The sequence below is a fragment of the Xiphophorus couchianus genome, chromosome 3 (genome assembly GCF_001444195.1).
Source record: "Xiphophorus couchianus chromosome 3, X_couchianus-1.0, whole genome shotgun sequence".
Taxonomy (NCBI): Eukaryota; Metazoa; Chordata; class Actinopteri; order Cyprinodontiformes; family Poeciliidae; genus Xiphophorus; species Xiphophorus couchianus.
This window is the reverse complement of record NC_040230.1, coordinates 3,421,118-3,447,734: the sequence shown is the minus strand read 5'-3', so window position 1 is coordinate 3,447,734 and position 26,617 is coordinate 3,421,118. Positions and strand designations below refer to the sequence as shown.

At 35.5% G+C, this 26,617-nt stretch overlaps 3 protein-coding genes and 1 long non-coding RNA gene across 4 annotated transcripts; 3 read left to right on the top strand and 1 right to left on the bottom strand.

Annotated features, from left to right (window-relative positions):
* Positions 1-750: 750 nt before the first annotated feature.
* On the bottom strand, positions 751-6,909 carry sri (sorcin). Its single transcript, XM_028013106.1, has 8 exons — positions 6,669-6,909; positions 5,450-5,503; positions 5,055-5,124; positions 4,711-4,754; positions 3,138-3,285; positions 2,834-2,947; positions 1,614-1,672; positions 751-1,083 (listed from the first exon to the last, which is right to left on the bottom strand). The coding sequence occupies exons 1-8, from the start codon at positions 6,714-6,716 to the stop codon at positions 1,057-1,059; spliced, it is 564 nt and encodes a 187-aa protein (XP_027868907.1). The 5' UTR covers positions 6,717-6,909; the 3' UTR covers positions 751-1,056.
* A 1,421-nt stretch (positions 6,910-8,330) lies between these two features.
* On the top strand, positions 8,331-9,427 carry LOC114142061 (uncharacterized). The gene is made up of 3 exons (XR_003594954.1): positions 8,331-8,342; positions 9,006-9,075; positions 9,206-9,427. It is a non-coding gene; the product is annotated as an uncharacterized LOC114142061 (long non-coding RNA).
* Positions 9,428-18,209: 8,782 nt separating this feature from the next.
* LOC114142060 (lecithin retinol acyltransferase-like) lies at positions 18,210-20,419 on the top strand. Its single transcript, XM_028013109.1, has 5 exons — positions 18,210-18,450; positions 18,560-18,641; positions 18,888-19,017; positions 19,160-19,413; positions 20,167-20,419. The coding sequence occupies exons 2-5, from the start codon at positions 18,579-18,581 to the stop codon at positions 20,347-20,349; spliced, it is 630 nt and encodes a 209-aa protein (XP_027868910.1). The 5' UTR covers positions 18,210-18,450; positions 18,560-18,578; the 3' UTR covers positions 20,350-20,419.
* Positions 20,420-21,268: 849 nt separating this feature from the next.
* Positions 21,269-26,537, top strand: snrnp48 (small nuclear ribonucleoprotein 48 (U11/U12)). Its single transcript, XM_028013380.1, has 9 exons — positions 21,269-21,816; positions 22,144-22,257; positions 22,862-22,922; positions 23,211-23,291; positions 24,748-24,927; positions 25,036-25,157; positions 25,858-25,961; positions 26,036-26,170; positions 26,339-26,537. The coding sequence occupies exons 1-9, from the start codon at positions 21,667-21,669 to the stop codon at positions 26,418-26,420; spliced, it is 1,029 nt and encodes a 342-aa protein (XP_027869181.1). The 5' UTR covers positions 21,269-21,666; the 3' UTR covers positions 26,421-26,537.
* The last annotated feature ends 80 nt before the right edge of the window (positions 26,538-26,617 follow it).

The window sequence follows — 26,617 nt, the reverse complement described above, 5'->3', positions numbered from 1 at the left end:
ACTACACCTGCATTATTGAATTAAGCTGTTGTTATGATTGGTTGACTTGCTGTTTAGTATTTGAACAGGTGTTCATAATAAAGATGTCAGCGAGTGCATGTTTGTTGCTTTGTGTAATCTGATGTCCATTTCGTCCTAATATTCATACCAACATGCCCAAACTTTGGTTCTGTTGAATTCATTCATAAAACAACTTCATACATCAGCTCTCCAGACACTAATATTACTGAAACCTCTTATGACTTAAGCTCTTCATCACCCAAAAAACAAAATTAGGATAACAGAAAGTAGAGATAATCCATTCATTTATATCATAACCCAGTGTATAATTATTTCTATTGGTAATTCTATTTAAAATAAAGGGGAGATAATTTTGAAAATGATTATTCTTTCCCAGAAGGTTTGACTTCAAATAAAATAGTTTGACATCTACAAACAGGAGCACCTTTAAAATAAGCTTTACAACAAAGTGTTTAACTAAATGGAAGCTGACACCATTCATATAAATGCTAGTTATAAATGTTAGTAACTGCATGTTCATGTACACATGTTGAACAAAAACTCGATTTTGAAAGCTGGAATAAAAAAAAGTGGAAAAAAGGTTTTGTGTAATATTTACCTAGTTCCATTTTTGTAGATTAATTTGTCACGACTTTTTCTGCATTAATCCACCTGCATTATACTGCAAATGTTCAGACTTTAGCTGTAGAAAACAATCACACCGATTCCACAATAAAAAAGTGAAAACAATCAGACTTCATAATGTTTTATTAATTTCATAATGCAAGGGCTAACATGATGTGGTAGAAAGCAAACAATGAGAGCAATTACTGTGTTAAGACTGCAAGCACTTTCATGCTATAGGGATGTTAGTACATTTCTCCTTCCTCTATTAGGCTTAAAATGGCTTTAAAATTGTCCACTTGGAATGAACTGTGACATTTGGACCCTGTTTTTTTAGGTTTTTTTTACAAAAACAAATACAATTCAAGAAGAAGTAAATGATATAAAAGTGTTAGAAGGTAAGCAGGTCCTCACAGGAAAAATGTGTCTTTTTCAGACGCTCATGGTGACCTGGATAAACTGTAGAGACAGAGATATGACCAGAGTTAATATGCCACTATTAATCGTCCAACAGTAAATCATTTCTACTAATTCTAATTTTTTTAAAAATCATGTTTTGACAATATTCTGCAACTAGCTGACCTGCTAAGCAAAAGAGAGCTAAATATTCATCATATTTTTTTCAAATAAAAGAAAAGGAAGATTGCGGACATATTGCGAAGGACATTTTTAATTGTTATGTTAATAAACCAGCTGACATATGGCCAATATGTTGACGTGCACAAATCTGATGTTTAAATCCAAATAGAAGCCACAGATCTTTAATTTGAAATTTGTAAAAAAAAATCTGTTGAAGTCAAAACTGGGACAAGAGGGTCTGGTGTATCTTCACATCTGGACCAGGCAAAAGGTCCAGATGTGTTTTGATTCTCACCATCTGAACTCAATGTGTAAACTTTGACCTTTATTGACAGTACTAATCTGGTCCCTAACCAATCCGTTAAGCTTCCACAAACTAAAACAGTAAATTTACTTTTGCATAAACTTACATCATCGTACTGAAAAGAGGCATTTCCACTGTGGGCCGTGTCCCTCCTTCGGAATTGATCTAAAAAACACAAAACGTTTAACCAAAGCAATTAGAAGTGTTACACTGAGACAAGAAATACATAAAATAAATGTTCATTGAATAAAAAATGAACCATACAACACTAATTAAAAACAAAATGCTAACAAAGCTGATAAAATATAATTTTATACCTTATTAGATATTTAAATCTCCCTAATAAACATTTAGGCAGTGTAGTGATTTAAGGATTGCTGTGCTCCATTTTCTTGATGTTGGTCAGGACTCTGGCAGCAGCAATTTGAATGAGCAGCTTTTTGCAGCGATATGGAGATAATAAAAGGCCCTACTAAAAATAAAAGCAGAAACCAGTTTTTCTGGATCTTGTTTCAAAAGAAAGCATTTCATTCCTGGCAACATTTTTAAGGTAGCAGTTGGCTGATCTGATTTTAAGATATACTTTATGCAGTCCAAGTCAATATGTAGGTTCCGATGTCCACCCATCGTCTTGGTCTCTATCCAGAGGAAGATTTCAGCAGAGGACGTGAAATGAAATCAAACCAAAACTGGTTTTCTTCAAAATTAAGAAGTTAGATCAGATGATTTGATCAAATGTCTCAGCAAATTGAAACTGATGTTGGGAAGCAATTGACAGATTTTCAGTTTCGAGGTACGCCACAGATTTAACAAGTCATATTTTCCAAACCACAAAAAATTTCCATCACATTTGTGGTTTAAACTGTCAGAAACTAACAGCGTTCAACACAAAACCACAAACCCATTATTTTGATGTTATTAAGCCCCCAAATAATATTAAGGAAACTGCAGTTAGACCACCTTGCAGCCTAAAGCACATTATGCAATCGGCTCATCTCATGTAGAAAGTAAACTGATGAAGATAAATCATTTTTTAAATATGTGATCCACAAAGAAAACATCATAACTAAAATCCTACACTACTGAATATCAATGTCAATTTTAGTTCAGTTTATTTCCTGGAACAAAGTATTAAAATACATGCAGGTTCAGACGTGTGAGCGCAGAGGATTTCACAAACTCAACCAAACTGGTCCTAAAATGAGCAAAGATAAACATGCACCCATTTTTCTGCTGTACATATTTTATATCTGCGCATTGTCGTGTTTTTAGGAAACGTAGAAACGGTATTGTTAGGGTTTCTGTTTTCATACCAGCTCGACTCACCAGTCAGAGCACGGAGTCTCACACAGCAGCTCACAAACTCATCAAAAGGAATCTTGCCATGGTTGCTGTAGCGCTTCATGATGCAGTTCATGGCCTGAGGGCTTAGATTGTAGCCTGTAGAAACACGCAGGGTAAAAAAAATCAATCATCCAAACTGTGACAGAGTGACTTTGTCTACAATGAAGATAATATCACGATGCAACGTCAATTAAGAGAAACTCCAACATAGTCTTAATTTTAGCAAACGTAATAAAGTTGTTTTGAAGAGTCGAAAACAATAAAAATCGTTAAAATCAGTCCATACCCATGGTAGTGATGGCCTGCTGCAGCTCATGGCCCTCCACTGTGCCACTGTGGTCCCGATCGAAGGATGAAAAGGTGGCTTTCCAGCCGTTCAGGGCCTGGCACAGATCCTTGAACTCGGCAAAGCCCATCGTTCCAGACATGTCCCTCTGAGAGCATTTTCAGTCAAGGACCTCACACAACTGAAGAGATTAACTTCACTCGAGACTAATTTTAAAGATGAAACATGTTAATTTGATGCATTGTGTTGTCTACCACCAGACAAGGGATTAGGAAACTGCAAAGAAGAGAAAATACTTTTGTGAAGATTTTCCCCAAAAACAAAACCATAAAAAGCTCTGATTTCTGTAGACAATTTCAGAAATATATTGTGAAAACTGGTATAATTCTTCATCCTAACTATAAATCAAAGCATTCACAGGTGATCATCTTAAGGTTGAGGTAAACAGACAGCTAAAGTATTTTCTTAACTCAATCTGTTAAAAAAATTAAAATTATTTAATATCCAGTGCAATAGCAGAATATGAAGTATTACTACATAATGTTATCATGTAAGCTGTCCATCAGAGTGTGATATTCTACTGTAACTGTTTTTGCAGCTATTTTGTTCATTTCACTGCTGATTATTTTTTGCAATATTGGTGTTTATTTGTTTATTGAGGCAGTTTGTATGGTGGTGTTGTGGTTAGTTACCTACCTGGAATTTCCTAAACCTCTTGTGGTTTAAGTGTGACTAAAATCAACACATTTTTATTTGATTTAAAGCAAATCAAGGTATTAACTGTATCTTCACTGCATTACTTTTTCTTCAGGCGTACATTTTTCTCTTACATATAGAATTTTAAAAGCAGAGCATGAGACATATTTTTGTCTCTACATGTTTTGTTTCCTACATGAAAACAAACAAGTTGCTTTACTCAGATGTCCAACTCACCCAGCTTCACAAATCCCAGCCCCCACTAACCACTAACAGACTAAAGTGGTTAAAGATGGAGACTGTGTGTGAGAGGAATATCTGAGTTGATGAAAAACACATCTCTCTGCAGGAAGTACTCTGTGCAATCGGCTTGAACTTAAGTGCAAAATGTGGCAAAAATTTGGCACAACTTAAGTTAAAAGTAATATTTCTTCATTTAAAATGGAATCTTGCATTCATTTTGACAAAGAGTCAGATATGATAGTCATGTTTTGGATAGAAAGTATATAAAATATTATTTTTTTTGCAATTGTTGACAAATTTGAACCTTGTATGTTGCCAAAACACACCTGGATCAAATGATGGCTCATTAGAAGGCCTAAGAAGAACACTGACATGCTGAAAAGGTTGTTGCTACCACCAGTGAGAGAACTAAAACATGCAGGATGCCAGCCCTCGAGGACTGACTTTGGGCACCACTGGTCTATGCAATTCATTGCTTTCCTGACAGGCTGGGTATTAAATTCAGAGGGTCTTAAATAAACCATTTACTCCATAATGTTATAGAATAACTCAATTAAATGTGTGGCAGCCTAAAAAACATTTTATGGAACATTTGTACTCAAATGTGAAGTGGTTTACATATAATGAAGGATACATCCAGCATGTTAATCATCAGTCTGCAGCTTTCCATGCTGAAAGCTGCAGAGAGAGAAGCACATGTTATCAAACCTATTCAGGAATCATTCAGGAAGCTTTAAAAGAGGCTAACAATAAAACACACGTCCTTTTTACCTATTGTTTATGGTCACAAGGCATAAAACGGCTTGTGACAACCTTGGTTTTAACCCGATTATGCTTTATCACAAACTGGAATAGTTTATGTTTAATCAAAAATGGAAATAAATTGCAATATGTCAGCATAAAGAGTCGAAAAGGCCATAAGTAATCAAATCTAGACTCGTTTAAGTGGGTATGTCCACTAAAATGTTTTCCTCCTACGTTGGTATGATCCAGACATGCCGGACTGCGTGAGGCAGCGCTGCAGCTCATCCGCCGAGATCTGCCCATCCTGATGAGGTTTCAAGAAACAGATGGAAGAACATACAACACAGTCACATGCATGATTTTATTTATTTAACATTTATTCAACTAGTTGAGTTATTAAAAACTAATTCTTATTTACAATAACAACCTGGCAGGGAGGGAAGAACACAGGAAAATCAAGCTGGACACTTTACAAGAAACAACAAACATTCAAAATATTGTTCTTTTTTTTTTTTTTTTTGCAGAAGCATGTGCTGGTTTCAGCTGGTTTCATCTTCCTTAAAATAGTTATGCAGAAACACATTGCAGTTCTCAATTCAGAATCATATTGAAAGAACTCATTGTCTCACCTGTCCAGCCACCTGGGAAAAGAATCCGTACAGAGGATCTTGTTGCTGAGGGGGCTAGAAAAGGAAAGCATAAGATTAAATCACTGATTGTTACACTATAGTTGCTAAATAATTTCTTAACTCTGGGGAGAAATGCCAATGTAAAGCAGCCGAAGTTATTTCAAAGTGTTGAAAATCATTTAACTGAATCCTACAAGAGAACCACAGCTGCATGTCATGGTTGTAAAGCAATCCTAATTTTAAAATGGATTGATATTTTGTTTTATTGGAAAGGTCATAAAATCCTCTGAGAATCTCTTTTTAAAACTCAAAAATAAAGAAAATAAACAAAAGAAAACACCACCACTCAAAATAAGAAATGCATCGTTTCTTTACAAACCATTAGAAAAAGCACACTGGTTGAATCTTTTATTATGATAAACTGAAACAATAATTATGTTGACAACCAGACCAGTCGATATAGGCTGTTAGGTCTTTCTCTGCTATGTTTGTTACATATTTTAAAACTAAAATCTCTATTTCAGTCAGTCAGTGGATCGCCCAGGAGCAAGAAGATGTGCATTGAATCAGAAATGGAAATAACATTGTAGCCGTTTCCTTTTCTTTTTGATTGAAAAACATTTCCACAAAGATTTTTTATTCAAAGTAAAGAATTATGATTGACTGATTCAGTGGAGGACGTCTTATCATGAAGGTACGCCACCCTACCTCACCCTCAAAGATACAATGAAGTCAGTATAATGAAGTCGCACACACATCGTGAGTCAAATCAACCATTCAATAAGAACTTAAAGTTCAAAGGTTAATCTACAACTAGATTTTTTTCAGTCAGTTTTTATTATTTTGTTAATGTATTAAATATTTAATCATCTGGAGATAAATACGAGTCATCACTGCAATTGACCATAAAGATGAATCAAAAGAAACTTTTGGAGTTTAATGCAAGACCTTTTAGTTGGAGAAACATCAGCTTAATTTAAGAAACAAAGAAATAATCACTTATAAATGCACAAAATTAAAGAAACCTATTTAAATAATAATAATAAATACCTGCAGCTTTGTGGGATTTATAAAATAATTTCTTTAAACACTAGCAGCGTCCTGCTGTTTCTAATTTATCACTTCCGCACTGTTTGGTTCAAATGTCCGATTTGGGACAGAAGAACAATAATAATCAATTTTTTAACCTTAATTCACTTAGATGTTAAGTTTTTCTCACCATTCCTGGGAATCCACCGCCGAGAGCTCCATATCCTGGATAGGCCATTTGATAGGAGTGCAAAAAACAACTAGTTAAGGACTTTTACAGGAAGTGAGTTGCAGCCCAGCGCAGAAAGCGACCAGTGACAACACTGAGATAACCGAGCAGCTACAATACAATTTATCTTGAAGAATTGAGCTGTAACTGTGGGAGGGCCAAGTAGAAATAAGACGAGGAAGAGGGAAGACGTACAAACATTCAGATGTGTTGTTAAATATCGCATTTCCTGCCTTTGACCCACCCAACTACCTTCTGATTGGATGAGAGAATCCACGTGACATGATAGTAGCAAATCAGAGCCCAGGATAGATATAAAAGCTCAGAAAACTGGAGGGTGTAACTGATACACCACCCTGATCTATAACTGAGACACCACCCTGGTCTTTGAGCTTTGAACAGATTTTACACATAGTCTAGGACAATAGATAAGGAAACTACTGAGCAGATGAAAAGTTCGTATCAGGAGGTTTTTACTCCACACCAACACCGGTTAATATAATTCGGTAATTTTATTTAATGTAGTACTGTACAGGTTTGCAAATAAAAAAATACTCTTCATTTAAAATAATTGCATGTATTCATCCATTTTGCATCATTCACAACATATTCAGTATTGCATAAAAAACCTGGATGTAGACATAAAACTCACCTCAGCCACCTCAACACAACATTTAGGTTATTTTGTCTTAATTTTATACCACTGTATTTTATCAGATCTATGTAATTAAGTCACAAAAATAAACTGAAATTGGAAAACAGAGAAATGATCTTTTAATTGCAAGCATTACATCATTGACTGAGAAAACAGAACCAATCAGCTGGTTTTTTTCAAGATGAAACGCTTGCGGTCCCTCCTATTTCAGTCCAGAGTAACCCAACCCGGTCAGATTCTTCTTCGTTTGCAGCAGAAGCCTTTGGATTAAAAAGAGGAGGTCCAGTTTTCCTCATGTGGTTGTGAAAGGATCTGAAGGAGACTAAATTTGTGTCGGGATGTACAAACTGACTCCTGAATGTTGGATTCGGTCACATGGACCTCAGATTTGTGCCAGTCCTTTTCATCAAGGTGGACTTGCTTCAGGTGTCCTGAACCACCAAGATGACAATGAGGGGAAGGATGAAGAAGAATTTCCTGCTTTGTGCCATCATGCTATGGGTAAATTTAAAGTTATTCAACATCATAGAGAAAAACAGGGTAGAAATTGAGCACACACAATGATGTAAAAATGCAAAAAAACAACAAAAGAGTAAGCATGAATGAAATTATCATGATGCCAAATATTACTTGTCACTATTGGTGTTTAGTTTTTTATGGAGTGTCCATTCATGATCAGTTGCTCACTCTCTTTGGACCTTATACAGCAATTGGTGAGCATATCACTGATTTTCCTGCTATCAAAATTAGCAGATGAATTATATCTTTAGAAAGACATAATTCATTAAATCGTTCATTTCCCAATCCCTTTCAATTTAAATCTACACGCACCAGAACCCATAACAATTCAGTTCTGTGTTTTATATTTTTTCCATGTAATAATTTCTGCTGTTTGCATTGTGCTTCTATAATATTTTTCTCTTTTTTTAACCTCTCCCTGTTGTGTGAGCATATGCACTTCGTGATGCACTATTACGTCAGTAAGTGGACTCCTGGTGTTTTATATTTATAATAAAGACTGGTACTTATAGTGTCATTCTGCTATGGAAATTAAAGACAAGTATTCCATTAAAAAAATGTAAAAATGGCTAGTACTTTTTAAAACTTCAGTTGTTTCTTTTTAATTTTTAGGTAAAATTATTAAGAGCCATTGTGGAGGGTCTAAAGAGTCACTTGTGGCTCCGGAGTCACAGGTTGTCTTGGAAAATATTAGTTTCATTTGACTAAATGATAAAACCTAAAACAATTCACAACTTAAGTTCGAAATGAAGAATTTTGTTAAAAACTCTGAGAAATATGAAAAAAATCATAAATAAAACTTAATACTAAAACATACTTCTGTAGAATAAGGATCCCATATGTTCGACTATTTCCAGAACCTTGATATTTGTCAACATTTGATTACTTTTACATGTTCAAGCTGATGGGAACAGTTGCAAATGATCATGAAAAGTAAAAGAAGAAGAACTGGACTGTCTCGTAACAGCTCTCATAGTTTTGGACCATCAACATATAATTCGATAGGCTACTAAGATAAATAATTTTTACAGGCAAATTACTAATAATCCATGATAAAGTTGATTTGGGAGGTGATTAATAAAGCAAACTAAATTTGAACATAACTGCAAATATCTGCTTTGCAGTGAGACAAAACATGGTGTTGGAAGTGGAGGTGGTGGAGGAAGTTGCTGTGGAGGACACAGTTGAATTAATGTGAGAACTAACATTTTTATTTCTGTTTTCTGGTAAACATTTCAGATTATTTTATATCCTTGTATAAACACATGTGCATGTTTTTTTGTTTGTATTTTTTTACAGAATTGCTGTTTTCTTTTCTTTCCAGGACTGAGGATCTGTTTGCAGATGGTTTTCTGGATGTTGAATTTTTGCAGCTCTACCCACCATAAAGACCTGGGTGACTTTCATGGTGCTCTGATTTTACTAATGTTCTCAAGTAATGTCTCTTCAGATGTGATTTTATCTTTTACATATTTCCCTGTTTCATCTTTAATGTTGTGTGTTATTTGTTTTACAGATGTCCATTAATAAAGTTTTTTAAAAGTTCTGTTTGTGTTTTCAGTTCCTTGAATGTCACCTTTTTCCTTAATTTACTTAAAAATACACTTCTCTTGTATAAAAAACAATCTAACTGACTCAATGGCTCAAAGAGTGCTTTATCTATTCATAACAGCAAGTGTGACAAAGACCTGCAGGATAAAATGTTGGCATATCTCTACATGTTGTGCAATTTTACCTGGAAAACTGAGGGAAACCAAAGTATGACTAAATATGGAAAAACAATATGCTCCTCACATCCATGGCTTATCAAAACTGCTCCAGAAAGGCATATTTTGTGAAAATCAAAAAAACAAATGAAAGAAGCATAAAACTGGACAAATTCATCATCCCTCAGTTATTGCATGGGCCGTAAAACAATTTGTAGTGACTGTTGCATTTAGTCCCTACGGCGGTTTTCTTCTTGAGCTCCGTGTGATATTTCCATTTATTTAGAGCTCTCATTACAGGACTCCCTCCACAGTTGACACAGAATGAAGTGATGACTGTACTGAGCTTCATCACGTTGCTGTTCTGAGAAATTCGGAACAGCAATGTGGCATAAAGTAAAAGCCACAAGCTCATGCAGGTAGGATTTGTTTTTGCATTTGATGGCCCATATCCTGTGGCTTTCCATGTATCATGTTTCAGTGGTCTAACCACAACAACACGATGGCTATGGTGAAAAACAAATAAATAGATGGGATCTCAGCTATTTAGAAGTTATTGCTTCCTGCAGACATGGACTCTGTTTATGTTTTAAGTTTTACACATTTGTCGGTCACATATGTAATGCATTTGATGCTGTGAAGCTTAATGGAAATGGCCTGCGATGTAAACAACCATCCTCCACTGTTGGAGAGAATTAAATGCCGATCCAAACAAGACGGCCGTTAACATTCATTCAATAGTTGACCATTTGGCCAACAGGTACTGAACGGCCTCTTTCACTTTCTCCACTGCAATTGCTAAAACTTCAGGAAGACTACAATTCTAAAACAGTGCAGAAAATTTATGTCATCATTCACAACTTCTCCTTCTGTTTGCTGATTGACCCCATGAAACAAATCTACAGGAGAGAATCCAAGTGAAGGGGAGAAAGCCCAGACTGTATTGCATTCAAGATTTTATTCAGGTGGAATTCCACAGGAAGGCAATGACCAGGGGAAGGAGGAAGCATCCTGCATCTAACTTTTACACCCAAGAGATAACATATCCACTAGATGTCACACTTCGGTAAAATTAAGCAACATAATTTTTCAGCCGTTTGGTCACTTTCAACCATCTTCAACAAACACTACTCTAAGATAGCTTTAGTCACATTAGGATATATATATTTTTATATAGAATTGTTACCTTCATTTAGTTGAACTAACCTTCTAATGTGTGTTTTGTGTGTTCTGTCTGCAGTAACAGAGGTGAGTGTTAGAGAAGAGATGGGCTCTAGAAAATGCTGCTTCTCTGGTTCAGGCTTGCCTGATTACTTGCAGGATCTTTTTATTGTCATATCCTTTTAATTCCACAAGATGGGGCTGTGGGACTCTTTAAAACTAACTTTTCCCTTTACGTCTTGGGGAATGTTCCAAATTTACAGTGGATAAAGAGTCTACACACCCCTGTGTGTAGACTCAGGGTTGTGCCAGGTTTTTGTGATGTAAGAAACATTTTCTTTTCATCTTTCAGCATGACAATGACCCAAAGCACACATCTAAATCAACAAAAGAATGGCTTCACCGGAATAAGATTAAGGCTTTGGAGTGGCCCATCCAACATCTGTGGGGTGAAATGAAGAGGGCTGTGCACAGGAGATGCCCTCGCAATCAATTGGAGATGTTTTGCAAAGAAGAGTGGGCAAATATTGCCTCATCAAGATGTGCCACGCTGATACCCAAAAAGACTGTGTTGTAATAATAGCCAAAGGTGCTGCAACAAAATGTTAGTTTAAGGGTGTGCACATTTATGCAACCACATTATCTTAATTGTTTATTTTTACTTAACCTCCCTGAAAGACTTCTGTTTGTTTTTCAATTTTATTGTGCAGGTTATAGGTCACATTAAAGGTGGAAAAAGTTGTGAAAATATTTGTCTTGCTGTCATTTTTTTACATCACAAAAACCTGGCATTTGAACAGGGGTGTGTAAACTTTTTATATCCTCTGTAAATATATAATGTCTGTGTATATTAAGTCTTCTTTTTTGATCCACTATATTGCCACTGAAAATCAACAGCTTTTTATGAAGATGATGCAGACCAAAACGGAGAAGGATGTTTATAGTGTGAAAAATTACTACATATTTTTCGGACTATAAGCCACTACTTTTTTCTTACGCTTGCGGCTTATAGCCAGGTGGAGCTTTTCTGTGGATTTTTCTTCAAACACCAGGGGGCTATTTAGCAGGAAGTGAATCATTATTGGAAATCAAAGAAGATAGTGCTAATTTTCATTTAGAACAAGCACATGCTAGCAGCAGGCACGACGGAGAAATGTTTTCAAACTCATTACCCCCTCACCATGGAAACCACACAAAAAGATTCATGTGATGCAGCTTTTAAGTTGAAGGCTATCGATCTGGCAGTATGGATCGATAGCTGCTGCACGTTAGCTCAGTGTGAATGAATCCATGGCTCGGCGTTGTGGACGCAGGGCTGCGTTCTTACTAGCAGATTTATTAAGAACGCTCCCTCTGCTGCAGTCCTTGTGAAAAATCGAGAGTGGCAGAGGAAAATTACAACATATTTAAGCCAACGTGTTCAACTAATTATGGAACTTTAAGGAACTTTGTGTAAATCTCACTCACCCCCAGCGCCTTGCCATCAAGAAGCTTTTTAACCACCTTGGTGACTTCAGCACTTCAGATGGGAGAGCACAACCCCAACTCCTCACATTCTTCTTACTGGGAGAAGTGTGGATGGGATTGAGGGGGTGTTTAAAATGTTCGGCTCATCGGCTCTCGATGTCCTCAGTTGAGGTCAGCAGCACACCATCTCCTGCTCCCCCCTCTAGAGATGCTGGATGGTGGACCAGTAACTCTCAGAAGACATATAGAAGTTGCTCTCTATGGTTTCACCAAACTCCTCCTTTGCTGAAGTTTTAGCCTCAGTGACCACCTGAACTGCATCCTGCTTGGGCTGTTGGTATTTAATAGCTGGTTCCAGAATCCCACAGTCTGTATTATATTGGTTACTGTCTGATATTGACAGTACCTCTCACCATGGGTGTACACCGCTGGGTTCTAGGATTTCCCCTGAACAGTAGATAAAATAAAAAATAAAATTAAGTTTGATTTTAAAAAATAATACGCAAATAAAATTAGCACTAAGATACCAGGAAAATAATACAAATAGAAACCAATACATATTTAATTTCAGTTATAGCAATTTCCCAAAAATTCTGATCAATTAATTACAAATTTTTGCCAGTTTTTTTTTCTTTTTTTATTGGTATTGGTATTGAAGACCAGAGAAAATAGATGAGTTTTCAGTGTGGACTTAAACTTGCCTACTGACTGAGAGACCTTAAGAGACAGAGGGCCCTTTTAGGTGCTGACACAGAGAAGGCTCTGCCCCCTCTTGTCTTTATCCCGGCCTTAGGGACAGCCAACAGAAGCGGTCGGTTGATCTCAGGGCTCTGAATGTAGGACTGCAAGAGCTCACTTAACAATCAATAAAACTTTAAACTTCACCCAAAAGAGAACAGGGAACCAGAGAAAGGTGCGCAAAACGGGGTTAATAGACTTATGTCTATTGTTGCAGGGAGCTCTGGTCCAATCCTAAACACAGTAAATTACAGTAATCTAAACAGGATGTAATGAGTGTGTGGATAGAGATAGAGTCCTCAGCTGGAAGAAACTGGCTGTGATCACACCCAGAAATTTCATAAATGAATAACAGAAGAAGGACAAGTGCCCAACCACAGTGTAATGTCCAAGCAGGAGATTGCATTGACTGAACACCACGATCACAGTTTTTTTCCCCCCTTTTTCTCATGTATGCCTGTACATCCATAAGACAATTCTCTAACATATGTACAGAGACTGGCTGTCATTTGTAGCTACTGACAGATAGATTTGAATGTCTTCTGTAAAACAATGAAAAGAGACTGTGCTTTTCAAAGTTAAAATCCAGAGGCAGCAAATGGATGGTAAAAAAACAACATGTGCCAAGTATGGGGCACCCCTATACTTCAAAGAAGACACAGAATTGCTTTCCTAGATTTACAGAAAAACTCCTATTTGAGAGATAGGATCAAAGCCAATTTAGTGCTATACCTTGAATACCAACAAGTGACTTCAGATGGGTCAAAAGGTTGCTGTGAGCCACATTGTCAAAGGTAGCAGACAAATCCAAAAGTAAAAGTACTGCTGATTTTCCTGCATCAACAGTTAAAAGGTAATTCAAAACTATTAAAGGGACACTATCATTGCTGTGCCGCATTTTAAAACCAAGCTGAAATTTTTCACCAATTTCATTTAGGTCAAGATAAGCATGCAGTTGGACATAAGCAACCTTCTCTAAAACTTTAGACATAAATCACAATTTAGTTCTGACGTTAGACAGCACATTTCAATCAATGTAAGTTTGCTCTTTTTAATGAATGGATGAACCACAGCATGTTTCGGGGACGTAGGAAAACATCCACACGTCAGAGAAGCATTTATTATTTTGACAATACACGAACAGTCGAAGGCATCTTTCTGCTAGGACTTGTCTTGTCATAGTCTTGTCACTGTCATTGTTCAAAAAATGGGTGTAAACTTGAATTAATGGGAATAAATGTCTTACATCAATACCATCAGTTCATTATGACAACTATGCCACAAATAATCGAGACACGTTTGACAGTTGTACTAGCTTTTTTACATGTTGTTACTCATTTGTGTTCAAAGCAGCTGCAGTTTTTCATATCAGCCATTCTTTGTACAAGTCAACGGAAACTCCCATGCCCTTGTCCTCAGTCATTTTCCTATCATTTCATAGTATAATTTTAATTCTGCAGTACAAGAGCTTCTTTGGAACTGACCACTTGTCAAACAGTTTATGCAAAGTAAGAACACCTTTATCCAACTTCTTGTCAAGGTTTGTTTTATGAAAGAGCCATAGCACAGAAAGCCACTTAAACAAGACATACTTGAAGTTCAATAATAAAATGAAATACAAAATGAGAATGGTAACAGCATATTGGACAGACACAAAACTTTAGAATCTGGATTTGAAGATAGAAACTAGCAGATGGAGCAGAGAGACGTTGAAGCTTAAAATCAATAGTTTGTTAATAAAATAAGAAATATTGTTTCTTATTTATTCTTGTATATCTCTTTTATGCTATTTCCAAGATTAGTTTAAAAATGTGTCACTCGCAAATATATATATATATATATATATATATATATATATACATTGTCAGGATCTGTGTTTTTCTGTGTTTATTTAGAGTTTCCTGTGTCTTTGAGTCTCCGTGTTGTCCTGTCTCCCCCTTGATTGTTCCCAGGTGTGTCTCGTTTCTGTGATTACCCTCCCATGTATTTAATGCCACCTGTGTGTCTGCGTCTCTGTCGGGTCCTTGTCTACCAACAGTCAGTCATTTGTTTTTTCATTCATGTCCATTCGTGTACCTGTGCTACCAGTGCTGAGCTTTGTTTTCCCGCTCTGCTGTGCTGACAGGGTTTTGGACTGTTTGGAACATTCAGACATTATCATCATTAAACTCCGTTTTTTCACTTAAACCTGGATCCTCAGCGTCTGCCTCTCCACCTCACCCCGCACCTCATGACATACATATAATTTTTATTGCATGATCTTAAGATTAACAATTTACAGCTTTAAAAAATGTCACTAAATGTTTAAGAAACAAGAAGTTTTTCCCACGAGAACATATGATATTAAATGTCTACCAATGTTGAACCTCTTGCTGCTTTCTAAAAATATTCCTACAAAGTAAAAAAAAAAAAAAGAAGAAAACATAAAATAAACATGATATTGAATTTAGTACTTTTTTCAATACAGGTCAGCGATTCATGCATGCAACATCACCTCACAGCAAAAAAATCTTTGATCATATGAGCAAAATGTAAACATAAAAACTGGACATTAAAACATTAGAAGGTCATTAAAAGGTCAAACCAAGTTTGACTGCGGTAATATAATGAATGCAAGCCTACAGTAGTTCAAAACAATGCTGCATAATGCAATTAATGGCATAGACTAGAGGGCAAAGAGGCATGGTTAGTGTTGCATAGCAAAGGCTATGCAAATAATAGCAAAGGCACAATACACCTTTGGTATTGTGCATGATTGTGACCTGTGATGACCCTGTTGCCAGTGGCAATACAAAAATGATTCTGCAGCTAAGGTCTCTGCACAGCAGAAGAAGAGGGTTTGGCTCTAAAAAATGGGGTTTGGATCGGACCGAATAACAAGCCCTACCTCCAACAACATGCATTTACTTATTTTTTAGTGGACAAGAAATGGGTGCATACTACATTATATGAAAACTCATGGACAGACCATACAACCATTCATTCACACACTAACTCCAAATAGCAGTTTTACTGTGGTCACTTATTCTTACGTGCCTGTTTTTGTACTATGAGAGAAAGCTACAGACACAACTCGCACTTGCATGAAGTGAACATACAAAGCTTAAATAATTTATTGATTATGATGATGAAACATTTTTTTCAAATGCAACATTCACTGAATCCAATTAGAATATTCAAATTGGGGCATCTACCTGGAGCATTTTCATTCTAATTATTAGTGTGTGTACATACACTAGGCATGTATGAAAGCACGTTAAGGTAAGACAGGAAGGATACTGTATGTCATAGTCAACAGTGTCAAATTTTGCACTGAAATCCAACATAACCAGCACAAGACAGTACAGTGACATTACCAAGTGACTGGTCATTTTTAAGAAACTAATAAACTGTTGAACACAACTCTTTACAATGGTTTTACTGATAAATGGGAGATTGGTCAACAGCAGCTTGTCCTGAATGTTCTTTTTCAGCAGTGGTTAGATAACTGCTGATTTTAGAGCCTGTGGGAGAACACCAAATAAAATGGTTGAGTTTACTATTTGAATTAGATTAGAAACTGTGATAGGCAAAACATTTTTAAAGTGAGCTGTGGATAGAATATGAAGCCAGCAGGAGGAGGAACTTATTTGGCCCGAGCAGCGAAAGAGCTGCCAAGACCTATTGTAATCGTATTGTAAATTATTTTTTTTTTGTCATTTTCCTGTTTATGGCTGAGTTAGTACAACTGTATGTTACACCTGTTGTTATGATTACATCATCTGAAGAAGACAGGGATAGGTCTGACAGTAATGAATTTTCTGATGATTTAGGCAATGAGAGTTTTGATGGACATGGCTTTGAAACACAGTAGTTGGACAGGTACCATGCATCTGACTTTAGTGTCTCTTTTGAGAACAACAGTGTGAAATAGAAATATCATATATTTTTTCTCACAGTGGCGAAGATCAGTACCAGCAGGAAGTGCAAGGTAAACTGAAGCAAACATATTTTCACAAATTTTAAAGACATAGAAAAACTGGAAAAATGAGAATTGATGAGCAAAATTAGCAAATTTACAATAAAACAAATACTGAATTGTCATTACATTGAATACTTACCGTAATTTCCGGACTATAGAGCGTACTATACTATAAGCCGCACCTACAATTTTTTTTAAAGAAACTGGAAAGGTACATATATAAGCCGCACCGGGCAATAAGCCGCTGGTATCTGCGCCGTCTTCGGATTTCCTTAATCCGTCTCCAACTCCAAACCATGGTTTCGTTCACGCCGAGCTTACGTGCAGCGGCTCCATTTCCCTCCTGTACGGCCAGATCGATGGCCCTCAACTTAAAAGCTGCATCATATGAGTTTGAAGAAATTTCTCCGTCATGCCTGCTGCTAGCATGTGCTTGTTCTAAAAGAAAATTAGCACTTTCTTCTTTGATTCCCAATTTTGACTTCCAATGATTCACTTCCTGTTAAAGAGCCACCTGGTTGAAGAAAAATTCACAGAAAAGCCGCACCGGGCATAAAGCCGCCTGGTTCAAAGCGTAGGAAAAAAGTAGCGGCTTATAGTCCGAAAAAAAACCGGTCGGTTAAAAGAAATATTCTACTGAGTAGGTAATTAAAAAAAACAAAAAACAATTGCACAATATGTGCATATACTGTATATATTTGTGCATAAAAACACGAGACCTTTTAGAAGAAATGAAAAAAAAAGGGTGACGCGCTTTGGGGTCCTCTGGACTTGATAAAAAGCAATGCAAGTGTTTCATTTGCCATTGACAGTGTCGTAGTTTAGACGAGCACACACATATAGGTAACTATTTTTGTGGGTCACGTTATTGATCATGTATACCTCTCCCATTTGGCTTTCCTTTAAAGGAAAACCAAATTTTTTCCCTTTTTCTTTCTTAGCAGAATTTTTATTCTACTAAGAATTAAGAAATATATCTTAATTCTTCATTCTTAGCAGCATTAAGATATAATTCTGGAGGAATTATTTTGTCTTTAGTCTTTCAGGATATTCAATAAAATTATGCTGAATTATTTAATTTGAATACATCTGTAAGTTTTGAACCCCTCGCCTGAATGCATTCTGTCACTTTTAACTGTTCACTCTGCTAATATGTAACAGGATAAAAAAATTTTAAACCAAAAGAAGAATCAACAGCCTCTCAGTCCTTTGACAGCGGCCACAATTAGAAACAGTAGTTTTTTAGGCTATTTCTCATTCAAAGTATGACACTCAATTACTCTGACAGTTATAACAGGAAAATATATTAATAAGAGCAACTTCAATAAAACAGTTTCTGTGTTTAGTCTATCTTTTTATCTACGGGTTAAGCCTTCCACTAAGCCCAACCCCTCAAAGTGGGGATGGACTAGGAATCCATTCTGTTACGTTCACTGTTCTATATAAGGAGCTTATTTTCTATGACAGAAGAATCTCTCATTTATTCAAGAGAGACTTCAACAACAGACCAGACTATTTTCTGCATAAACCTTCCAGGTAACTATAGCATAATATTAATCTGTTTAATGGGTTCAAGGTTTAATGATGAAAAATGTTGTCACAGTATAGATGGTGTGATTATGTCATTTGTACTCTACTTTCAAAGGTTTTTAACCTTTGGAAAAATGAAGATCCTGATCTTGATAGTTGTGACCTTATACCTGGTCAGTGGAACAGCTAAGAGTGAAGTAAGAAGTTTTCTAACATTAAATATACTGCTTGCATCTCAACATCTTGTAATTTCTTGATGCAGTTTGTTTTCACTAATAGACATACTCTGAAGCCTGGAAAGTTACATTGTGTGATAACTGGGAGTTACAGTTTGTTTCCCGATGTGTTTATCAGGAAGACATTTTTAGATATTCAATTATTTCTGATGGAATACTTGAATATTATTCATTTCTATTTTCCAAAATGTTTTTCTTGTCTTATAGCTACAATATGGTGACATCATTTCCAGGAGTCGTAACATCCTCGGATTTACCTTCAAGCACTATGGCATTTATCTGGATAAAAAGAGATTTGAAGGCCAAAAAGCAAATGACAACATATTTCATTTTACAGGTAATGTATCTTATGACATATTTAAGACCACTGTGAAATTTTATTTTTTTCTTTCTATATGTGAACTTATTTTACTAAGTTATTAATAAATAAATAATATGTCAGACTTTGACTAAAACTTTAAAAATACATATTTCCATAGGTTTCCGTAGAAAGGCAATCTTGGGTGGCTGCATCTTTGATAAAGTTAATATCAAACGTTATGCGAAGGATAATTACCTGGACAAAATAGAAAGTTACAAAAACAAAGTATCTACAGCAGAAATAACAAGGCGAATTGAAGAGCAGTATAAAAGCTGCGGGAAACATCCAAAAAAGAGTATTTGGGAAGCCTTCTCCAACAACTGTGAACATCTGGCTAATTATATACGTTACGGAGAGAAAATTTCATTGCAGGTATGTGGCTGGTTGAAGCAGAGTGAGAGAGTATATACACTCCTATTGAACTGTCAAGTTTTTGAGATGTAAACAAAATATTTTTTCTATCTCAAATGTGACAAATTTTGTATTATCAAACTGAAAAAAAAAATCTACTAGAGGAAAAATGTTTATACAAAAATCTGCAATAACCAGATTACATAAGCATGCACACAGTTCAAATACTTTTATGATACATTTTTTGATTCAGTTTCAGCATTAACATACATATTTTATTTGCTATCAACTTTAGAGAATATGATTAAATTGAAATAATGGGTCAATGTTATTTGTTCTGTACCTTGTTCCATTTGCATCCTTTAGCTAAAGCCATAGTTGGTGGAGAGGTTACAAAAAGCAAAAATATGCAATTGTAAAGATAAATCAGTTTGGGGGATGAAGAAGAGATGTCTTCACAAGATGCTAAAGACTCCTGCAAAAAAAGAAAGAATGATGAAATTGAATCAAAAGGTTGCTTAATAAAGTCCTATTTTAAGGGAATGCACACTTATGTAATCAGGATGTTGCAGCTTATTCTGTTTTTATATTTTTCCTCTAAAATCTTTTTCAGTTGAATTGTAAAGATCACATTAAAAAGAGAAAAAATCTGAAATAATGTATGCTGTACTTTTATTGTCATAAAACCTTTGAATTTTAACAGCAGCTTGTTTCCTTTAATGTCAACTGTATATTAAGGTTTCTTAACTATAAGTAACCTTCATGTATTCACAGATTGGCCAGAAAGCAGCAGTTTTGGTATACAACCCCAAGAAAACCAGGGCGGAAATAAATCAAATAAAGAAACAACTGAAAGTATCGGAGGTTCCATGTGATGCCGCTTGCAAAACACAAGGAACTGAAATTATGAAGCAGGATAGAGATGAGGAGAACAGCCCCAAGAAAAATGAGGGCTAAAAAGCCTAATTTCAACAATTTTCTGTTGTTCTTCATGAAGACATGAGATAAAAATTTAATTTATTCAGAACTTTGAGTCTTTGACTGCGTTTTGTTTTTTGCAAGCACCGACTTTCACAAGAACAATGAGCGAGAACTTCAGATCTATTTTTATCATCCTTGCAGCCATTTATCAGAAATGGAGATGGAATTTATGGACAATATTTAGGGTTTATTCTCCAGTTTACCACCTGCATGGTTGAACACTGGGTTCTTGTTTTGAATTTATATTAGTTCTGTTTAATTAAAACAGAATGATTTTAATTAAACTTATTCTTGTGTTTTAATAAGACTTATTTCATTTAAGTCAACAGTATATGAGTGTAGAAACCCAGACAATAGACATGGTGGTGACTTTTACAATATGGGTTCTTGTTTTGAATTTATATTAGTTCTGTTTAATTAAAACAGAATTATTTTTAATTAAACTTATTCTTGTGTTTTAATAAGACTTATTCCATTTAAGTCAACAGTATATGAGTGCAGAAACCCAGACAATAGTGTTGTTGCTATATTGAAATAGTGGAAAATCAGCACCATTAGACGTAGTTCAGGTTTTGTTCTCTCTTTATTTATTTAGTGAAGTTAATCACAATGGGAAGATTATCCAGATAATTTTCTCAAGAAAGAGCTGTGGCATTTCACAATATTATTATTGAAGTATGTAAAAAGTATGTAAATATAATGATTCCTTATGAGAGTGGCTTTCATAGAGGAAGTGGAGCAATTGATCCTGATGAAGATCAATTGAAGATGATATTAGGAAAACTCAGATTAATAAGGAAGCATACGATATGGAGAAGAAGAACTGGTCATAATTTTATGAATGTCACTCTTTTTTAAGATAGAAAAACATCTTACTGGTTTATGTAATTGATGTAATACAATTATTGAACATGTTTTTGTTAGTTGTAGGAAATATGTGAATCAAAGAAGATTATGAATATGGAAATGGCTTTTAATAAGGAACTGAAATTTGAAAACGTGGTTGCTCAATTAAATCGTAATGAAAGAAAAATTTCGTTTTTTGAAAAATACTTATCTCAGGAGAATTTGAGGAAAGGTGATAAGTAATAAAATCCAAGAGATGGCAGTAGTGCAACGTTATATGAAAGCTGCCGTTGAAATCTAAAGAAGAAGAAGAATATGCGTCACACATTTTCGCCCATCTTGCGCATGCGTCATCATCTCGAGCGGCAGAACGTCATGGCTTCCTCCAGTACCGTTTTCGAGGTTGCAAGTCAAATGTTTGGTTTAATTTTATACTAAAACGCAACAATGTCGGACCCTGTTCAGTCGGAAGCCCTTCAGGACCGCCTGGACCGTCTACAGGAGCTGACAGAATTTACTGAGACGTGCCAGAAACAGTTAAATGAACTATTTGAAACGCTGGGATGGTCGCAGGAGAACGACGACTGTTTCAATCAGGTAGCTTCTGCTTTTTATTTACAACCCTATAAAACATATTTGTTTCTTTAGAAATAAATACCTAATTTACGTATTTGGTCTGGTGTGTTTTCTATTATTTCCTCTTGAAGCGTTAAGTTGTGCTTTTTCTCTGTTAGAATAAATTATGCTGTTCATATGACTATGCATTCTCTCATTTTGTAGTGTCAGATTCTGATTTATTTCGCCTGTACAGCTTTTTGGTGCGAGCTTTTATGTGCTCGATAGGTAACTATTTGACATGAAGTAGAGGTATGGTGTTTTTGTTGTTCTGATTCTATTTTCTTCTCCTTGCTCTTGTTTTTCCAGGATCCAATGGAGCAATGTCCTTATGACTCCAACCACATAGTCCCAGTCAGAAACTTAGAAAAACACAAAGCTTCCTGCATGCTCCGGAGAATGGGTTACTCTGCTGAGGAACAGGTGATGGTCTAATTAAAGGGAAAATACCTTGGGAGGGAGACACTTTAGACCCTTTAAAATCAAAATATCTATTTTTGCCGCCATGCTGCAAATCTTACATGGCGTTCACTGTAAGGAGTAAAACAAAATATTTTGCAAAAAGAGAGTGGGTACATTTTCTTGCTTCTGATTTGTGGAAAATTTATATTTAGAAAAATATGTCTAAATAAATATTATTGTGCAAAAATTCCATGGAAAAAAAATGAAAACTGCAAAAAACCAACTTTTTTTAATTATATCAACCTAAGAAACAACCAGTCAGCATTTCTTCTTGTTCCAATCTTAATCAGGAGGCATCCAATGTCTAACTTTTACACCCAAGACATACTGCCTTCACTAGATGTCACTTTTTTCTGTAGCTTGGAAACCATTTCTTTGACTATTAATATTGGATCTTTTTCTGCTCTCCTTGCATCACATAACGTCCGTACTAAAAGATTTATGCATGACGGTGGAAAGATGTTTTTTCTATGTCAGAGAAAATATATACAGATTTATATGATGCATGATTGAATCATGTTCCTCTTGTGTAAATGTTGTAATATTTCCTGTCACTGTTTTGCAGGAAGAGATGTGTGATCCCTCTGTTTGTTACGAAAACAGAAACATCAAAACCTTCTTAATGGGTGAATAATTTTTGACTATGTTTTGTAATTTACTCACTTCATTTTATTTTATTCATTTATTTTTTGTTGTTGTTGTTTTTGTTACTTTCAGTCAGTTAATTTCATGTTACTGGGATTTCCTGAAGTTGAACTTTTTAACTTCTTATTTCTATAAGGGTGCTTTGAGAAATGAAAATAAAATTATTCTAATTTAATTAAATATTCAGATTAACTTTAAACTGTAAACTACCGGTACTCTTTATCCCAGTTTCTTAGATATTTTAATTTGTTTTAATTTTCTTTTTGTAGACAAATCAACCCAGCACCAGGTTATCCTTCAGGCTAGATCTGCAGCTCCACTGATGAAGATGGAAGGCGTCTTCTGGCAAGGTACCATCTCAACTTAAGAACCTTTACTCAGAACAACCAGTCAACATTTCTTCTTTTTCTAATCTTAAAGAGGAGGCATCCAATGTCTAACTTTTACACCCAAGACATAATACCTCCACTAGATATGCCTTCTGATCTGTGTATTGTGTGTTCTGTTTGCAGCAACAGTGGTGAGTATTAGAGAAGAGATGGGCTCTAGAAAATGCTGCTGCTCTGGTTCAGGCTTGCCTGATAACGTGCAGTATCCTTTTATTGTCATATCCTTTTTAAACCACAAGGTGGGGCTGTGGGACTCTTTAGTACCAACTTTTCCCTTTACGTCTTGGGGAAGGCACAGTCAATCAGATCTGCAGAGAATGTTCCAAATATAAATATTTTCAGTTCCTGTATTCATAAAATTGTCTTTTTTAAACGTATCCCACTGAAAACGATCAATTAATTATGATAATAATGTTGATCATATTGGAATATGATGTTTATAATATCTAAAAAATTATCAAATGAATTAAGTGAACAGCTTTAATTCATAGCTACTATATAGCTACTATAATTTGTCATCTGTAAAAACTAACTCAGTGGCATAAAGTATTGGTAAATAAACTCAACACTGAGCTTAATGTTTTCTTTCGGAAAACAATTTAACTTAAATTATTTAAAATTTTTTCCAGAAATATTGTGATGATTGTGGCCATTTTCAACTACTATGTGTATAATGGCATAATAGTGCAAGTTTTCTCTCTCAAAAACTACAAAGCTTTAATTTTGTACCAAATACTCCACTCTGGAACTGGAAACCATTTTCCAAAATAAGACAAAACAACCAAATATAAATATATATGTACATATTTGTATAAATAAAAAGGAAACAAAGACCACACACAACCGAAGCCATAAATAAAATGGATTATTATGCCTGCGTGAACAAAATTGCTCTACAAAATATATTCACCATCAGAATACACATTTTTAATTTATCATGGAATTAACTGCTTATTGTGACAGACTTATTCAAAGCACCCTGCACAATTTGACACATGCTTCAAGGCTTAAAACTCTTTCAGACTCTTGACGACATCCAGTGGTGTCATAAAATAAAGCACCAATGGTATAGAAGGTGTCATGCATAACCCATCACATGACTTTAACTGAACCAGTTGAGCTTATTTCACTTTAGCACAGCAAACTCCAAATCCTTTGAGTGTGAGTGTTTGCAGGTTTACACTGATTGTGACAAACACTCATTTTGGCCTTAATTTCAACAAAAAAATAAATAATAAATTTGTGCCAAATTAACAAAATTCTGGACGTTTCAGTATGTTTTTTATTTCTATATTAATTCCTAATTGGTTATCTGATACGTATTATTGGTGTCAGGCAGTCAGTTGTGACTTTGAAGTGACCTGGTGGGTGTGTGAGTCTTTTGTTGGAGTGTAAAACCTCTGTGGTCCTTCATCAGGTCAGTACTCTGGCCAGCCCGTCGATGTGCCACAGAACCACAAGCGGGCGGTGTGTGACCTCACTGTTGCTGACCGATTGGCTCTTTACGATCATGTGGTCGGCGTCCTTGGCCAGCAGAGTGAGACTGCGTCTTCCAACGATGATCTCTACGTAGATTTGGTTTCAAAACTTAAAAAAGGTGACAATCACTCAACGCTGGTAGTGTCTTCTATTGAATAAATGGAAAAAATTATATTTTTCACTTCTCCTCCAGACTTGGATAGCTGATTGTGTTTGTTTGGTTCAGATGAACAGCAGAATGAGCCAAAGAGTCACCTGGAGCTGATGGCAGAGATGAGGGACTACAAGAGGCGACGTCAGTCCTACAGAGCCAAGAACGTCCACATCACTAAGAAATCCTACACTGAGGTAAATCCTTCCATCGAACTCTTCTACTGACTGAAGTGTTCTTGTATATTCCAGTTAAATGCAACTTAAATTCCTTATTTTTTAATCAGCTCATCATAAAAGCTTTAATTTGCTTCTTTATTTTTTATGATATAACTTTTGTTCTCACATATCTGTCTGTTTTTTTTGTGTATTAACATTTTAGCAGCTATTTAGACATTTTTACAAGCGTATGCTTGTTTCAAATACTTTTTTGATTAAAAGACTGCTAAAAATAATAAAACTGATTTAAAGCTTACTCCTTTAGTCAAAAATATAAAGTTCTATGCAAATTCTGGTATTTTAAGGACTGAAATGAAAAAATATAATTACAAAATAACAAAAGCTGATTTCTCACATGATTTTATTTATGTGTTATCTGTTGCACTGAATTTCTATTGATTGTATCCTTGAATTCTGTTAATTTGCATTAAATATGATTTGAGATCCTGATCAAATTGAAATAACTGAGTGGATTCCTGCTGACAAATAGTATTTATTGGAGTCGCTTCAAACTCATTTAAATAAGGTAAAGATAAATTGATTTTAAAATATTAATTGTAATCATCTTCTGTCAAAGCTGATAGAAAAGTGCACAAAATCTGGATGGAAAGGCTAAAACTGTAAAAATAGTTACAGTTTTAGCTAACTAAGCTAAAGTTAGATGTTTATCATTCTGCAGGTAATCAGAGAGGTGATCAGTGTCCATTCAGAGGAACTCGCCAGACAGTGGAAGGAGGAGGAGGATGAGAAGCACTCATCTAGATCTGCTCAATCTCCTCAAGGGTAAATTAAAAAATAATTTATTTCTGTAAATAAATAAATCACTGTTGCAAAGACATAACATGGTGTGTTTTCAGTCGCTGGCTGGATAGAAGACGGTCGAAATCCTCAGAGTCACATCATTCGCACAGTAAGCGCCGTCGCAGCAGAGAACGAAGTCGAGAACGAAGCCAAGACAAAGAGAGGAAGAAGAAGAAGAAAAGGAAGGAGAGGTAGGAAATGTCGATTTAAGCCCTCACAGTTTGGATCTCCAACATGTTTATTTCTGAGATGAAAATCTCTCATGTTCTTATAAACATTTAGAAAAGAACATGTTTTGGATACTTTGTGTTCATAAAAGAGAATTATGTTTTTGATGCCTCAAATTTTGCTCTTGGCAGGGATTCCCGATCCCCTGATGGCCACCACCATGACAGGAAGAAGAAGAAGAAAAAGAAAGATGACAGGGAGAAGGACAAGTGAGAACGCTGGCTCCTTAGCATTAAAACTTCTTACAGCTGAAACCTGCGGCTGTCATCAGTTTATAACTCTGATTTTTGCAAAAAAAAAAAAAATGTGAATAAAGATTTATGCAAACAACCTTTCATTCTGTTTTCTCATGTTTTCATGTCAGTTTTTTAGATTTATTAATATGTTCTCTGCAGTCTTCCATAAATCCC

Excerpts from the sequence above, each read along its gene's own strand:
- sri (XM_028013106.1), bottom strand. The coding sequence starts at position 6,716 with ATGGCCTATCCAGGATATGGAGCTCTCGGCGGTGGATTCCCAGGAATG. Across the intron at positions 5,125-5,449 it reads TTTCCCAGGTGGCTGGACAG|GATGGGCAGATCTCGGCGGA; the intron begins GTGAGACAATGA and ends AAACCTCATCAG. Across the intron at positions 2,948-3,137 it reads GCAGGCCATCACTACCATGG|GCTACAATCTAAGCCCTCAG; the intron begins GTATGGACTGAT and ends GTGTTTCTACAG.
- LOC114142060 (XM_028013109.1), top strand. The coding sequence starts at position 18,579 with ATGAAGATCCTGATCTTGATAGTTGTGACCTTATACCTGGTCAGTGGA. Across the intron at positions 18,642-18,887 it reads GTGGAACAGCTAAGAGTGAA|CTACAATATGGTGACATCAT; the intron begins GTAAGAAGTTTT and ends CTTGTCTTATAG. Across the intron at positions 19,414-20,166 it reads GAGAGAAAATTTCATTGCAG|ATTGGCCAGAAAGCAGCAGT; the intron begins GTATGTGGCTGG and ends ATGTATTCACAG.
- snrnp48 (XM_028013380.1), top strand. The coding sequence starts at position 21,667 with ATGTCGGACCCTGTTCAGTCGGAAGCCCTTCAGGACCGCCTGGACCGT. Across the intron at positions 22,258-22,861 it reads GTTACTCTGCTGAGGAACAG|GAAGAGATGTGTGATCCCTC; the intron begins GTGATGGTCTAA and ends ACTGTTTTGCAG. Across the intron at positions 25,962-26,035 it reads TCTGCTCAATCTCCTCAAGG|TCGCTGGCTGGATAGAAGAC; the intron begins GTAAATTAAAAA and ends GTGTGTTTTCAG.